General features: G+C 40.0%; 2 protein-coding genes across 3 annotated transcripts in view; one reads left to right on the top strand and one right to left on the bottom strand.

The window, feature by feature from the left end:
* The window catches only part of LOC103406393 (TMV resistance protein N-like), a 119,067-nt gene that overhangs the window by 84,194 nt on the left and 17,805 nt on the right, over positions 1-17,068 (bottom strand). Inside the window, exons 4-5 of one of the 2 annotated variants that reach the window (XM_070807223.1) lie at positions 15,704-16,987; positions 14,909-15,449 (exon numbers count right to left, since the gene is read on the bottom strand). The exons of the other annotated variant lie outside the window; for it this stretch is intronic. Of the exons in view, the coding sequence (XP_070663324.1) occupies positions 15,183-15,449; positions 15,704-16,987 (1,551 nt within the window). The 3' untranslated portion in view covers positions 14,909-15,182. Of the gene's footprint in view, positions 1-14,908; positions 15,450-15,703; positions 16,988-17,068 lie in introns of those variants that run through there. 2 annotated transcript variants of the gene reach the window in all.
* On the top strand, positions 6,099-16,719 carry LOC108173038 (uncharacterized). The gene is made up of 11 exons (XM_070807225.1): positions 6,099-6,346; positions 6,467-6,557; positions 6,631-6,732; positions 6,885-7,025; positions 12,826-13,020; positions 13,483-13,557; positions 13,658-13,753; positions 13,907-14,024; positions 15,242-15,423; positions 15,874-15,962; positions 16,040-16,719. Exons 1-8 carry the CDS (start codon positions 6,234-6,236, stop codon positions 13,982-13,984), a joined length of 891 nt encoding a protein of 296 aa, XP_070663326.1. The 5' UTR covers positions 6,099-6,233; the 3' UTR covers positions 13,985-14,024; positions 15,242-15,423; positions 15,874-15,962; positions 16,040-16,719.

The raw sequence follows: 17,068 nt of genomic DNA, 5'->3' as shown, positions 1-17,068 counted from the left end.
TAACAAAGAATATGAAATTGATAAAGCATGATATCTCATAAAAAGTAAAATCTAATTTACTTATAAAACGTAACCATTAATTCATACTTTTCATGTATGCATTTCTAATAGCAAAATTATGCATTTTGGAAAAGGTCCACTCACAGATACTTCGCCGCTGAAAAGTCATGCAAACTAGTGAAAATGGGAACGCAAGAAGGGTCCCGGGCAAATTTCGTAAAAGTTAACAAAAAGTCAACACAAGAATATTCCACAGAATATTCCATCGGATCCAGGTCGTAAGGGTTGGGCGGTTAGTGGGTTTGGGCTTAGTAGTTCGGCCCAAAGGTTTGTGTTGGTTTCTGGGATGGGTTTGGATCCGGGTCTTAGGATCTCGGGTTGGGTTGACCCGGTTTCAGGCCAAGAATTGGCCGGTTTCTGGGTTGGTTTTCCAAGGCTCATATCTCCCTCAATACTCAACCAAATCAAGTGAAACAAAAACGAAAGTTGTAGTTCTCAATGAGATGAAGAGATTGATACCTTGCACGCCGGCCAACTCGTCGTGGTTTAGCCGAAAAACACCTCGAAAGTGGCGATATTCACTGGAAAAGTGGGGAAAGCTACTCCGAGTTATTTTATGCGTTTAACACGTATGTACAACTTAAAACAAGTTTCAATCTAACACCAAAACACATGCCAAATGCTTCTAGAAGCTTACCAAAGTCAGAAAAATCTCGAAAGTCGCCGAAGTTCATCTGGAGAGGGTGTACTGTGACTATCACGGTTGAGGTTCCATGTTTTTGGCCTGGGTTTCAAGGTTCAACGTTCAAGTCTTAGGGTCATTATTGTGGTGAGAGTGAGTTCAGAGAGAGGAGTGAGATCGCAAGGAGCGAGAGAGAGCTCGGGGAGAACTAGAGAGAAGAAGAGAAAGTGAAGGGGAAGAGAGAGAGTCCTTGCAAAAATCAGAAAAAGAAAAGGGAGGGGAGGGGGGGTCACAGATTGAAAGAAAGAAGGGGACATGTGGGCCCTAGTGGTTCGCAAAACAAGATCACTAAATACGAAACACAGAAATAACCGAAAACGTTCAACATTTGAATGTAGAACCTTCATTATACTTCCGAATTCGTATTCGTTCACACCTATGTGTTCGTGGCGATAAGTAGGTTTAAAATTATGCTTTTTGCAAGTGGCCCTTTACAACAGTGGTGAAAAGGTGTTGAGCCCTTGCATGACGACATGAGTTCAAATCCCGTCAGTAACTAATCTAACAAAATTCTATCATTTGAAAAAAAAAATTATGCTTTTTGCACTTTCTAAGAATAGCAGTCTCTTGATTCACTACATAGTCAATAATAACCTTCAAAACAGAATCCGAACGCGGACAACACCATTAATAATGCAAAAGTGCAGAAAACTAAATATGAAGCACATATAATCCAAAGGATTGAGATAAATAACGTTACAAAGGTTGATAATTCGTTTTTCAAGAAAGATTCAATCAAAGGAAAAAACTACAAAAGTAAAGAGAAAATGTAGACGAGGAAAAATGCAAAAAATCAATCATCTACACTCACCTTCGTTTAGGGCTGTACAAGTCTCCACCAATAGCCAATGCCTTCATTACGTCTCCACCATTTCTTAGGTTTTGCCGCCATAAATTTTCATCAAATAGGGTTTTGGTTTTTTAATTTATTTGGTTTTAAAGTTTAAGTGTATTTGTGTCTATTTAAGTGATATTTTGGATGTATTTGAAAGTATTTATAAAACTAAACCACCACCGATCTCAAGTTCTCTCTTGCCAATCTCCTCCTCTCTGCGCCTCCTCCGAAACCCCTTTGGTAAAATTCCGAACTTTACTCCAAGTTGTATTTTCTCTCTCTTTCTGCACTTTCGAAAAGTTTTAGTTTTTTTTGTGTTCCTAAGCTTATGTCTCTGAAAGCAATTTAATTTTGTGTTTAATTTGGATTTTTGCATTGCTAATTTTGAATTTTATGTTTTGAATTTTGAATTTGTAGCCTGATCTTCCATTGGAGTTAGAACATCCAAATTTTGCATTTGTTTATGTTAGAGCATCTCCAAAGGAGATGTCAAAATCCTAGGTGGAGTGCCACTGCATATTTGACATCAAAAGTTTATTCAACCGAAGTGTTATTTGCTTACTAGATTTGAAGGCTTTGTGATTTGGAGTCAAATTTGACATCAATGTTAAATTTATTTTTAATTCATTTTAATGGTGGGTCCCTTATTCCGCTAACATTTCAACTAATAAAAATTTTATTTCGACATTTTTTTTAAATTACAACCATTTAAAGCTCTATTTTATTTTGACATTTCAACTAATAAAAAATTTATCTCGACATTTTTTTTTTAAATTACAACCATTTTTTTTAATTACAAACATTTTTTTTTTGGATTTTGGGTATAAAGGCTGTGTGTGGAACCAGCGATGCAAGGGCAGGATATGATCAATCGTGCTCAAACTGGAAGGGGGAAAACTCATGCTTTTAGGATTCCTATATTGAATAAAATCCATAAACACAACGCCACCCACACCCACATGTATGCGATTTATGTTTAATTATATATGGCCGTGGATGGTGGTCTTTCCAATGCCACCGGTGCAAATACCTTTCCAATCATTAATGCTTAATAACGATTCAATTTGCTCAATGAACAACCATTTGCAATGCAAGGAATTTAAATTTGATCAAATCAACTCAACTCTTGCAAAGACTCGTTTTCCTCAAATTTTCACATCCTTCCTTTGTCTCGACTAATTGGGCTTCGTTTGGAAATCGGCCCAAAGTGACCTTGAATATGCCAGGGTCGGGTCTGGTCGTATGACAGAAATGAGCAGCGACAAGTGGCAGAAAATCTGTCCACTTTGGAGAATGACGTGGCAACATTGAGCTTAATCGTTCCATCCCTCTCTCTCTCTGTAAAATGAAAGAGAAAGCTTTGAAAATGGCAATGGCTTGGAGGCTTCCTACCCTCCATCACCGTGACTCCGAAACGCCATCGTTCCAAGCCTCACTCTCATGGTGCCGTACTTTAGCTCCAGACCATCTCCTTCCTTCGTCATCTCCTTCCACCTCTACAGCCACTCATTCGTCTCCTCCCTTCAACAGGAAAGCTTTCATTTTTCCACTTTTATTCACAAATCGCAAAAAAACCCATATTTTTGTTTACAAACTTGAAAAGAACCCATTATTTATATTCAAATTTGAAAAGAACTGAATTTTCAAATTTTGATTTGTGTGTGCAGGGACCAATATGTGGCGTTTCATGAAATGTACGGCCAGGGCGGGAGCTGGGGCTGTGAATCTTGCTCGGGGGACACCCGTCAGACCCTCCAGCATACTGGTTGTCGGCGCCACTGAGACTCTGGGGAGGCAGATTGTGAGGAGAGCAGTGTTGTGTTTGGCTCATATAATTCTGAGTTGGCAACCATTTCCTCTCAACTTTGTGGACTTTGGAAGCATGTTTTGTGGAAGCATGTTTTGTGGACTTTGGAAACATGACCCCGTAAACTTTGTTTTTGGTGGTTGACATAATTGATGGTGCATGTCTATAAGTGAAGGCATTTTTCTTACACAAAGAGGTGAGAGCTTGCCGATTGTGAAGAAAGTGGGTGTGCATCCGGAAAACACAAAGGAGAGAAAAATATAGAGTGAGAGTGAGAAACTCTTGGGGAGAGTGAGTCTCTTAGTAAAATTCTGTGAGGGTACAAGGGGTTGGGGTTTGAGTTATGTTGATTTAACTCAAGTGTATCTTGTACTAGTTATTCTCATAGTGAAGAGCAATATCTCTTGGAGGACGTAGGCAGGTTTTTGCCGAACCTCGTAAATCTCTTAGTGTCTTTATTTCTTGTATTTTATTCTGTTCAACTGAGTGTGAATATGGTGAGGTTGTAATCTGAATCTCGTTTCTGCACTAACGAACGGGCCAAGGCACAACAATTGGTATCAGAGCTTTGTTGGAAGCTTTGGTTCATTGAAGGTCCAGATTTGTTATTCACCATGATGACTACAAACATGTCATTTTCAGTTAAGAAGTTTAATGGGAAAGGCAGTTTTACTCTTTGGCAGATGAGAGTAAAGGATGTCTTGACTCAACAAGGCTTGGCTAGAGCTTTGAAGGGAAAAGATGGGAAGCCTCAAGAAATGACAGATGACCAGTGGGAGGAGCTGGAGGCGCGTTGTGTTAGCACGATTCGACACTGTATAGCTGATAACATTATCAATAATGTTATGGATGAAGATTCTGCGCCTGCACTTTGGGAGAAGTTGGAAAAACTCTATATTGCTAAGAGTTTGACCAACAAGTTACATCTGAAGTGGAAGCTGTACAAGCTAAAGATGGATGAAGGCGGGAATCTCATGGACCACATGAATGTGTTCAACGGATACTTGGATCAATTGCGGAAAATTGATGTTAAGGTTGAGGAAGAAGACAAAGCCCTCTTACTTCTTACCTCACTTCCAGATTCGTATGAAAATCTTGTGACAACCTTACTGCATGGAAAAGATACAGTAAGTTTGGAGCAGGTGCAAGCTTCTTTGGTGTCTTATGATACACAAAAGAAGAAGACCATTGTTGATGGTGGGCACGAGACTGCTTTAGCTGTTCAAGGTTGGAATCGTGGAAGAAAATTGGGAGGAGGATTTGAGGGAGACAGTAGGTTCAAATCAAGTTCCAAAGGCAAGGGTCTACAATGCTACGACTGCAAAGAATTCGGGCATAAAAAGAAAAATTGTCCTTTGAGAAAAAGAAAGGATGATCTTGGTTCGAGTAGTAGCAATTTTGTGGCAGAAGACTTCGAGTATGCCCTCTAGGTACTCGAAGCAACACTTCTCCTATGATGTTTAGTCTCAAGTGTTGCAGAGGTTTTGCAGCAGGTGGAGCTATGGGATTCACAGGTGATGAGATGGTCCTGAAGGAGGAGAAGTGTGAGGAATATTTGTCTGGCTCGACGGGTGTTGCTGGAAATGGGTGCACTGACAAGTTTCCAGGTTGACAATGAAGAGGAGGAAAACCTGCTGGAGGAGATGAGGATATGTCGAGATCATGTTTGAAGCTAAATGGTGATTTTTAGTTGCAGCAGCTGCACATGCATTGGCAGTGACTGAATCAGGAACAGGACCAACGAGGTTGATTTAGGGTGTGTATGCTGGTACGTAAGGCCAATGGACACTGGTGATGGGTGCAAGGATTTTTGCACAGTATATTCGCCAAGGTGGAGATTGTTGTGTTTGGCTCATATAATTATGAGTTGGCAACCATTTCCTCTCAACTTTGTGGACTTTGGAAGAATGTTTTGTGGAAGCATGTTTTGTGGACTTTGGAAACATGACCCCGTAAACTTTGTTTTTGGTGGTTGACATAATTGATGGTGCATGTCTATAAGTGAAGGCATTTTTCTTACACAAAGAGGTGAGAGCTTGCCGATTGTGAAGAAAGTGGGTGTGCATCCGGAAAACACAAAGGAGAGAAAAATATAGAGTGAGAGTGAGAAACTCTTGGGGAGAGTGAGTCTCTTAGTAAAATTCTGTGAGGGTACAAGGGGTTGGGGTTTGGGTTATGTTGATTTAACTCAAGTGTATCTTGTACTAGTTATTCTCATAGTGAAGAGCAATATCTCTTGGAGGACGTAGGCAGGTTTTTGCCGAACCTCGTAAATCTCTTAGTGTCTTTATTTCTTGTATTTTATTCTGTTCAACTGAGTGTGAATATGGTGAGGTTGTAATCTGAATCTCGTTTCCGCACTAACGAACGGGCCAAGGCACAACAAGCAGTTGATGAGGGATATGTTAGGTGTTTGGTTAGGCCGAGACCAACCCCTGCCGATATTCTAAGAGATTGGCATGCTATTGTTGTCAATGTAATTCCAATTCACTAACTCTTATAAATTTTTATAAATTTTATAAGAGATTGGAGTGCTACTGTTTGTTCGTTGTCTAATTTTAGCTTCCTGCTTGCTTTACAGTATTCGGGCTTTATGTTATTCCTTGTTCAAATAAAAAATAGGTTTCACTTAAACTTAAACTTCCTCTCTTACTATATTGTTACTGGCATATCCAGATTTGTGCTTCACTGTCAGCTTGATGTTTCAAATTAATTTCCGTATCTTCTTATTATTCTTATTCTCATATAGCACTCCTCCAACCCCCATTCACTTTCTTTATCAGAAACAACAATTAAACCAGATAGAGTTATAAGAAGCTGCATGTATAAAAATCATTCAAAACACAGGCATGCATCTACAGCGCACACACCCTGAAGAGGTTTGCATATGCGTGGAGAATGATCATATGTTCGGAAAGGAATCTTTCCAAGGACATGATTTCATAAAACAATCAATAATTATGTATGCTAGTTATTCTTCTGTCATTACAGTTTCTTGTGTTTCGTTGTGAGATGGAATATCTATTTTGATGTTAGTACTAGCTAATAAGTGAAAAGGCTTATCTTTTCGTTTTATTCTCAGGGAATTATTGGACAGTATGCAGTATTGCAGTGCCTATATTAGAAGAGAAATCAGTATAGGGAACAGATGCCCCCACAAGAATTGCATGCATGTACACCAGTTTAATCATGCATTGACCGTTTACCTCGTTATGGTATCTGAACACTTTTTATTTTTGGTATTAGGATGTAGCTCCTGCTCCTCTGACCTTTATAGGTTCAAGAAATGAGAAAGTCAGTGGGAAGCTTGTCACATTTGCTGGCCCTCGCGCTTGGACAACCCAAGAGGTGAGCGAGAATGTTTACCACCAGAGGCCCTTCATTGTTCTTTCTTCTTCTAATTTTTATACTCTGCAACTGAACTTAAGGCCAGCTCCTACTGTGCCTCACGCTCATTGTAACCAAGGTCTAGGGTTTTTAAAAGTGCCTTTTGCTTTCAGGTAATAACATTGTGTGAAAGGTTTGCGGGGCAAGAGGCAAATATAACAAGAGTCCCAGTTTCTGTCTTGAGAGTAACCCGTCAGCTAACAAGGCTTTTTGAGTGCACAAATGATGTTGCTGATAGATTGGCATTTTTAGAGGTAAGCTCTTAAAATGAAAATGTGATCTGATCAAAGAAAATCGTATTTCAGAATGTTTTATTTGCACTCATTTGTTTCTTTCTTTTTGTTCGTATGTTTATGAGGAAATTGGAAACAAGCTCAAAGGCCTTGCACTTTTTTCTTTTCTCAATATCGTTGATTCTATATCAAATTTTGTCAATATAGTTATCAATGACAAAGAAAATCAAGTAATTTTCTCAATAGGTCGTACCCAGTGCACAAGACTCTCGCTTTACGCAGGGTCTGGGAGAGGTGAATGTCGGCTAGCCTTACCCCCATTTATGGAGAGGCTGCTCCCAAGTCTCGAACCCGAGACCTACCGCTCTGGGAGAGGTGAATGTCGGCTAGCCTTACCCCCATTTTCTCAATATCGTTGAATTTTTTTCCGTAAATGTTGCTTATTATTTTCTTCAACGGGAGTTCCATTGAATTTTATCTTTGTTGTATCTATTCGTCAATGATTTTAGTTGTTTTCTCTTTTGAGAAAATTTTCTCTAAAGGAAATGCTAGAAGGTATCTGTTTGGGTTTTGTTTTTGTCTTAATATATCAGATAAATTTTGTTATGGGTTTGATTTTTGAATCAACTGAATTCTTTGGTTTGTATAATAATCTTAATTGATAGGTGGTCTATTATGACGCAAGTATTAGTTATATTTGTAGAACTAAATGAATACCTTATATTTCTTAAACAAGGACTGCCTATCTGTATGAAATTTCTCATCTCTTACTCCTCCCTTAATTAGGATGTAAATAGATTTTGAGATAGATGTAGACAATTTTAATATATTTCACACATTTAACATAGAATTGTGGTTGAATACTAAATGAACTACTCAATTTTTTATCTTTAAATTATTTTTTACATTGAAGTTTAGGAGAGCCCTGAACCATGATCACTTCCACTTGCATCCGGCTCTTCACTTCCACTTGCTTGCTCAGACTCCCTTCTAATTGCTTCCTCGTCCTCCACTTTCTCCCTCAGAGTCATCGCTTCCACTGGCTTCAGGATCACCACTCCCACTTGCTGCATGCTCATCTTGTTCTTATTGCGACATGACATCTCGTTTTAAACATTCCGAACACATGCTCTGGATGTGAGTAACGATAATTTCCTCCATTGAAAGAACAATTGATTTTATGACTTTTCCCCTCTCCAGTTTTGAAATTGTACTTGCATTCAAAGTTCACATCATATCAAGCAAAGAGTTTGGATGCAACAGAGAGAGCAAAACCCAAGAAATCTTCACGAAACCAATTCGCAGGAAGCCTGACATTTATTGAAGTCCCCTCATTTTGATCTACGAACCAATTTGGAAGTTCAGATCCCGGACATAAAATGGTAACTAAGGGCTCAGAAATTTTTTCCTGCAACATAGATTGATATGCAGATGCCACTCGCATGATTCTAAGTTGTGCATCAACCATTATGCTGCTCCTTGCATCATAACTCAACCTTGGGCAATTAAAAAAGTGAAGTTGCTCTCGAAGCAATTCATATCTATTCCAGCATTGTGTAATTGCGGTCCTTGAACTTGACAATGTCTTCAGTGACTTGCAGCCATTTGCTAGAAGATGAGGTAGCACTGGGAGCTCTGGTAAAGATCGAAGGCTATTACACTCGATTAAGAATAGGTAAGACAGCTGAGAAGCTTGTTTGATGCTTAAGGGTACGCTCTGAATTTTGGTTTCTCCCAAAATAATATCCCGTAATAAGGTTGAGCAAATGAGGGCCTCAGGCTTTCTAATATACCGTTATAATAGAGTTTTAGTACTTCAAGAGATAGCAAACCAACTGAGCCATCCGGCTGAGGAAAATTTTGAAGTTTCCCACACTAACCAAATCTGAGAATGTTAAGGTTTGTTAATTTGTAGATGCTACTTGGGACAACTTTAAGTTCATAGCAATAAATTTTTATAAATTTTCTAAGAGATTGGTAAAATGATTTGGATCCAATATATTCTTAATGAATGTTCTGCTACAATTGCAGCAGAACTTATATACAAGATTATTACAGACGCATGCAATAAACAAAGGACAGAAAGTGGCATCCATGCTGTCCTTGTTGAAGCAGTCAGCAACCACATGCAGTGGCCTTGCTGTCCACGTTAATAGTGCATCCACACATGCTAACCTAGCTGTGAAGGAATGATCATATTCCTTCTGTCCAGCGTGTGAGTAGAGCACCTTTAACACTCCCCCTCAAGTTGGAGTGTGGATATCAATAACACCCAACTTGCCAAGATGTGAATGGAAGGTAGGTGCTCTCAGTGGCTTTGTAAACATGTCTGCTATTTGACGTCCCGTCTGCACATGAGACGTCTCGATCTCTCCCCTCTGAATCCTTTCACGGACAATATGACAATCCAGCTCTATGTGTTTGGTTCGTTCATGATACACAGGGTTCGCTGCAATATGTAGAGCAGCTTGATTGTCACAAAACAACCTTGCCGGCTCAGGATGATTTACACGCAAATCATTCAACAAATTCCTCAGCCAAGTAAGCTCACAAGTGGTTGCAGCCATGGAGCGATACTCGGCTTCTGCTGAAGATCTTGCCACCGTGACTTGCTTTTTACTTTTCCACGATACAAGTGATTTACCAAGGAAGATGCAAAAACCTGTCACTGATCGTCGTGTGATCGGACATCTAGCCCAATCCGCATCACAGTAGCCAATCAAATTAAGTTGGTTCTCCGTAGGAAATAGTAACCTTTGTCCTGGTGCTTCTTTCAGATATTGGAGGAGACGATGTGCTGCTTTAAGGTGATGGAGTGTTGGTTCTTGCATGAACTGACTGAGATTATTCACTGCATACGTAATATCTGGCCTGGTGATGGTAAGGTATATTAATTTTCCAACTAAACGTCGATATCGAGTCGGATCCTTGAGGGCATCACCACCTGTTGTTGTCAACACTAAATCGGGTTCCATAGGTACCTTGGCAGGTTTTACACCAAGCAAGCCAGCTTCATCCAATATGTCCAGAGTATACTTTCGTTGGCAAATGGAGATCCCAGCTTTGGACCGTGCAACTTCGACACCCAGAAAATATTTTAATGGTCCGAGGTCTTTAATTCGAAAACATCCACTAAGAAATTGCTTGAGTTGACTGATGGCTTCCTCATTATTTCCTGCAATGATCATGTCGTCAACGTAGAGCAATACTACAGTAATGGAGTGTCCACAAACTTTAGTGAATAATGAGTAGTCTGCATGAGATTGTTGAAAGCCAACTTCTTGAATGGTTGATGAAAAACGTTGGAACCAGCTGCGAGATGCCTGCTTGAGTCCGTATAATGACTTGTGAAGTTGACAAACCATAGTCTCCCCCTGTCGATGATAACCAGGAGGTGGTAACATATATACTTCCTCATGGAGTGCACCGTGAAGGAAAGCGTTTTGGACATCCATTTGGTGAAGAGACCAGCTGCGAACAGCAGCAATGGTCAAGAGACAGCGGACAGTAATGAGCTTAGCAACGGGGGCGAACGTCTCTTTGTAATCAATACCTTCGCGCTGCGTGAACCCTTTGGCGACAAGGCGAGCCTTGTAGCGTTCGATGGTACCGTCGGAATGATACTTGATTTTGAAGACCCATTTACATCCAATGGGGCGTTGGTGGAGGGGTAAAGGAACCAAAGTCCAGGTGTGATTGGCTTCAAGTGCTTCAAGCTCAGAATGCATAGCTGCAAGCCAGTGAGGGTCATGGCGTGCCTGCTCATAGGAGGCTGGTTCAACTAAGTGAGAGACATTGTGAACAAAGGAACGATGAGCATGAGAGAGTCGAGCATAAGAAACATACCTGTGAAGAGGATATCGTGTGCTGGACATGGTGGAAGAGATGGCGCTGGACTGAAGCAAAGCAGCATGATGGGTCTGATAGTCACGAAGGTGGGCAGGGGGTTGTTTAATGCGTGCGGATCGACGAAGGGGAATTAGGGGCAGCGAAGGAGACGATGGTGCAGGAGGTGTCGAGGTAGGAGTGTCTGGGGTTGGAGGAAGTATGTTAGGAGTAGGGTCGTCAGGAAGGGAGGGAGCGGATGAGGCAGGGAGATCAATAGTGGGAAGGAGGTCTGAAGGTGCAGGAGTAGGGTCGTCATGGGGAACATGTAAGACCGGGGTAGTGTGGGCAGGTTCTGGTGGTAAGTTAGCAAGAGGGAAAAGATGTTCATGGAAGATGATATCTCGAGAGGTAAAGATGCGCTTGCTATCAAGGTCGTAAACGCGATAGCCCTTCTGACCAAGGGGATATCCCAGGAAAATGCAGCGACAAGCACGAGCATCAAATTTGTGTGAGGGAGTGAGGTTGGTAGCATAGCATAAACACCCAAAAACTCGGAGATGAGTGTAGACAGGTAGTGTCCCATGCAAAAGTTTATAGGGAGATTGATGGGAAAACAGAGGTGTTGGGAGGCGGTTGATAAGGTAACAGGCAGTTTGTACACTCTCCCCCCAGAATTTTAAGGGTAGGTTAGGTTGGAATCGTAAGGCTCGGGCAACAGTTAAAAGGTGACGGTGCTTGCGTTCAACGACTCCGTTCTGTTGAGGGGTGTGAGCACAGGTGTGTTGAAAAAGAGTGCCATGAGTATCTAAGAAGGATTGTAGAGATATGAATTCCCCCCCATTGTCTGCACGAAGAATTTTAATGTCACGGTTAAACTGTGTTTTCACCCAAGAAAAGAACGAGTGGATTAAGGTTTGTGTGTCAGATTTAAATCGCATGAGATGAACCCATGTGAATCGAGTGAAGTCGTCTACAATGGTGAGGAAGTAACGTGCTCCAGAGGGTGTATGTGTTTGGTGCGGCCCCCAAATATCACAGTGGATCAAATCAAAAGGTGCAATTGATTTTATTGAACTGGAAACAAATGATGAACGAGTTTGCTTTGCTAAGGGACAAATATCACAAACATGTGGAGAATGAAAAATAATTTCTGGAATGGTCTGGGATAAAGAGTGAAGAGGAGCCGAGGATGGGTGCCCAAGACGTTGGTGCCACAGTGTCGAGGTATGGTTGACATGGTTGGCGAGATGAGGGTTTTGTGTTGGAGATCGGTGCTCTGATACCATAAAATGATTTGGATCCAATATATTCTTAATGAATGTTCTGCTACAATTGCAGCAGAACTTATATACAAGATTATTATAGACGCATGCAATAAACAAAGGACAGAAAGTGGCATCCATGCTGTCCTTGTTGAAGCAGTCAGCAACTACATGCAGTGGCCTTGCTGTCCACGTTAATAGTGCATCCACACATGCTAACCTAGCTGTGAAGGAATGATCATATTCCTTCTGTCCATATTCCTTCTGTCCAGCGTGTGAGTAGAGCACCTTTAACAATTGGAGTGCTATGGTTTGTTGATTTGAGTCTTAATTGCACCATGGGACGTCCCTAAGAGCCCATAAAAAAGGTGATTTTTAATGCCCAACTGTTGAAGCTATCATTGATAAGCAGAACGAGCAGTTCATTCGTTAAATGATTAGTTCGTCCATTACAAATGGAGATCAAAGCATATCGTTGTCTAATTTTAGTTTCCTGCTTGCTTTACAGTATTTGGGCTTTATGTTATTCCTTGTTCAAATAAAAAATGGGAATAAATTAGAAAAGGTCTATGGATTGTTCAACCTTTTAAAAAATGCTCCGATTCAGTTTAGAGATTCGTGTATCCATCTAAGACCATGAAGTTATTTTATATGTTGCAGTAAACAATACCGGACTTACCAATGTGTCCTGCATGCATTTTTGGTCTTATCTAACCATTTTTTCCATTTAGGTAGATTGGGAAGGAAAAGTTGTTCTTATACAATGTGCAAAAGCAATGGGAATCCAAAAATTTGTTTTCTATTCCATCCACAACTGTGACAAGCATCCTGAAGTTCCACTTATGGAGATCAAGTATTGCACTAAAAGGTTTCCCCAGGATTCATGCATAAATCACGTCATAATTCGTTTATGTGGATTCATGCAAGTAGGTTTCACTTAAACTTCCTCTCTTACTATCTTGTTACTGGCATATCCAGATTTTTGCTTCACTGTCAGCTTGATGTTTCAAATTAATTTCCGTATCTTCTTATTATTCTTATTCTCATAGAGCACTCCTCCAACCCCCATTCACTTTCTTTATCAGAAACAACAATTAAACCAGACAGAGTTATAAGAAGTTGCATGTATAAAAATCATTCAAAACACAGGCATGCATCTAAGCACACACCCTGAAGAGGTATGCATATGCTTGGAGAATAATCATATGTTCGGAAAGGAATCTTTCCAAGGACATGATTTCATAAAACAATCAATAATTATGTATGCTAGTTATTCTTCTGTCATTACAGTTTCTTGTGTTTCGTTGTGAGATGGAATATCTATTTTGATGTTAGTACTTAGTACTAGCTACTAAGTGAAAAGGCTTATATTTACGTTTCATTCTCAGGGAATCGCCTATATTAGAAGAGAAATCAGTATAGGGAACAGATGCCCCCACAAGAATTGCATACATGGACACCCAGTTTAGTCATGCGTTGACCATTTCCCTGGTTGATTTTAGAAATACTTTCTTTTTGTTTACCTCTCGTTATGGTATCTGAACACTTTCTTTTTGGGATTAGGATGTAGCTCCTCTGACCTTTATAGGTTCAAGAAATGAGAAAGTCAATGGGAAGCTTGTCACATTTGCTGGCCCTCACGCTTGGACAACCCAAGAGGTGAGCGAGAATGTTTACCACCAGAGGCCCTTCATTGTTCTTTCTTCCTCTAAATTTTATACTCTGCAACTGAACTTAAAGGTCAGCTCCTACTGTGTCCCACCCTCATTATAACCAAGGTCTAGGGTTTTTAAAAGTGCCTTTTGCTTTGAGGTAATAACGTTGTGTGAAAGGTTTGCGGGGCAAGAGGCAAATATAACAAGAGTCCCGTCAGCTAACAAGGCTTTTTGAGTGCACAAATGATGTTGCTGATAGATTGGCATTTTCAGAGGTAAGTTCTTAAAATGAAAGATGTGAATATGATCAAAGAAAATCGTATTTCAGAATGTTTTATTTGCACTCATATTTTTCTTTCTTTTTGTTCGTATGTTTATGAGGAAATTAGAAACAAGCTCAAAGGCCTAGCACTTTTTTCTTTTCTCAAAATCGTTGATTCTATATCAAATTTTGTCAATATAGTTATCAATGACAAAGAAGGTCAAGTAATTTTCTCAATATCGTTGAATTCTTTTTCCCGTAAATGTTGCTTATTATTTTCTTCAACAGGAGTTCCAATGAATATTATTTCTCTTGTGAGAAAATTTTCTCTAAAGGAAATGCTAGAAGGTATCTGTTTGGGTTTTGTTTTTGTCTTAATATATTAGATAAATTTTGTTATGGGCTTCGATTTTTGAATCAACTGAATTCTTTGGTTTGTATAACAATCTTAATTGATAGGTGGTCTATTATGACGCATGTATTAATTATATTTGTAGAACTCAATAAATACTTCATATTTCTTAAACAAGGACTGTCTGTCGGTATGAAATTTCTCATCTCTTACTCCTCCCTTAATTAGGATGTAAATAAATATTGACATAGATGTAGACAATTTTAATATATTTCACATGTTTAACATATAATTGTGGTTGAATACTGGATGAACTACTCAAATTTTTTATCTTTAAATTATTTTTTACATTGAAGTTTAGGAGAGCCCTAAACCAACAACAGACTAATCATTTCGACTTGCATCTGGCTCGTCACTTCCACTTGCTTGCTCAGACTCATCTCTTCCACTTGCTTCCCCAGACTCTTCGTTTTCTTTTGCTTCCTCGTCGCTTCCACTTTATCCCTCAGAGTCATCGCTTCCACTTGCTTCCTCAGATTCATTGCTTCCACTGGCTTCAGGATCACCACTCCCACTTGCTGCATGCTCATCTTGTTCTTGTTGCGACATGACATGACATTTTAATTTCTCAGCATCTTCGGCATACAATAGGCACATCCCACACTTTTCCACCACCACACCCATTACCGATTCCTGGAAGTGAACAGAGACCTCAGTGACGCGGTCGTAAAAAGCAGAGGACCATTTTGTTCTCTCTTCATATTCAAGGTCTTTATACAGTACGAACACATGTTGTAGATATGAGTAATGACAAATTCCTTAATCGTTAATTTCTAAATTGAAATAACAATTGATTTCATGACTTTCCCCCTCTCCAGTTTTGAAATTGTACTTGCATTCAAACTTCACATCTGAAGCAAAGAGTTGGGATGCAACAACAGAGAGAGCGAAACCCAAGAAACCTTCACGAAACCAATTTGCAGGAAGCCTGACATTTATTGAAGCCCCCTCATTTTGATGTACGAACCAATTTGGAATTTCATCTCCCGGACATACAATGGTAACTAAGGGCCCAGAGTACTTTTCCTGCAACATTGATTGACATCTTGTTACTTAACAGAGAGAGAGAGAGAGAGAGAGAGAGAGAGAATCTTCCTCTTCTTTAAACTTTTCCTGCAGCATTGATTGACATCATGTTACTTGAGAGAGAGAGAGAGAGAGAGAGAGAGAGAGAGAGAGAGAGAGAGAGAGAGAGAGAGAGAGAGAGGTGGGGGGGGGAGAGGGAGAGAGAGAGAGAGAGACTCTTCTTTTAAATTTGAAGATGCAGTTGAGAAACATACGTAATCTTCCTCGTAGGAACATATGCAATGATCCTCTCCTTCGTATTCTTCCTCTTCTTCGGATTCTTCCTCTTCTTCCTCTTCTTCGTATTCTTCGTATTCTTCTTTTAAATTTGAAGACGCAGTTGAGAAACATACGTAATCTTCTTTCTCTTCTTTTAACTTTGAAGACGCAGTTGCCACTCGCATGATTCTAAGCTGTGAATCAACCATTATGCTGCTCTTTGCATCATAACCCAAGCTTGGACAATCATAAAAAGTATGTTCCTCTTGTAGCAATTCATATCTATTCCAACATCGTGTAATTGCAGTCCTTGAACTCGACACTGTCTTCAGTGACTCGCAGAAATCTGCATGAAGATGACGTACCATTGGGAGCTCTGGTAAAGATCGAAGGCTCTTGCACCTGAATAAGCACAGCCTAGACAGCTGAGAAACTTGTTTAATGCTTGAGGGTATGCTCCGAATTTTGGTTTTGCCCAGATCAAGAACCCGTAATGAGGTTGAGCAAATGACGCCCTCAGGGATTTCTGATATACCGCTACCATGGAGGTTTAGTACTTCAAGTGAGAGAAAACCAACTGAGCCTGCAGTCGGCTGAGCAAAATTTCGAAGTTTCCGACAGCAACTAAAGCTGAGCGTTTTGATATTTGTTAATTCGTAGATGCTACTTGGGACAACTCTAAGTGCAGAGCAACGAGAGAGATCAAGTTCCTCAAGAGATTTCAACTTACAAATGCTCGGTAGGAGACTCGCAATATTAATGCAATTCCTCAGTTTAAGTTTGGTGAGACAAAGGAGACTCCTCATTGATGATGTGGGCAATACTTTTATTCTTGTGAGAGACAAATTTAATTTACCAATACCCCTGGGAAGCTCCCTAAACTTTTTAAGAGAGGTGCAGCGATTTAGACTAAAAGCACCAGAGACTTTCAGCTTGCAAGTGTTGCTTGGAAGTTCCTTAAGTTTTTCACAACGTGTAATATCCAAGGAAGAAATTTTTTCATGAGACCAAACTGATGACGGCAACTCCTTTATGCCAGTGTAGTGTAAACTTAAGAATTCAATATTGCCTGGGATCTCTGGAAGATACACGAGACTCTTGCACCGTGAAAGATTAAGATAAGTAAGTTTGTCAAGATTTTTCAAATGCTGAGGAATTTCAACCAAACTTTCACATCCATAAAGATCCATGTGCTCAATATTTCGACTCCCCGAGAGATCTGGAAGTGCAGTTAGACGTTTGCATTCATAAAGTTGGATCACTTTTAAGTTCATAGGATTCTGTAACAAATTAAAGAGATAAGGTAAGAATTAACAACTTAGTCTGAATAAGTTTCTGCACTACATCTTACACAAAAAAAA

This window comes from Malus domestica, chromosome 10 (assembly GCF_042453785.1).
Source record: "Malus domestica chromosome 10, GDT2T_hap1".
Lineage (NCBI taxonomy): Eukaryota > Viridiplantae > Streptophyta > Magnoliopsida > Rosales > Rosaceae > Malus > Malus domestica.
This window is presented reverse-complemented; position numbering and strand designations above follow the sequence as displayed.

What these genes read in the sequence shown, in the direction of transcription:
- LOC108173038 (XM_070807225.1), top strand. Translation starts at nt 6,234, where the DNA reads ATGCATCTACAGCGCACACACCCTGAAGAGGTTTGCATATGCGTGGAG. An exon ending in CCCACAAGAATTGCATGCAT is followed by an intron (nt 6,558 to 6,630) that starts GTACACCAGTTT and finishes TTTTGGTATTAG; the next exon opens with GATGTAGCTCCTGCTCCTCT. An exon ending in ACGCTTGGACAACCCAAGAG is followed by an intron (nt 13,754 to 13,906) that starts GTGAGCGAGAAT and finishes TTTTGCTTTGAG; the next exon opens with GTAATAACGTTGTGTGAAAG.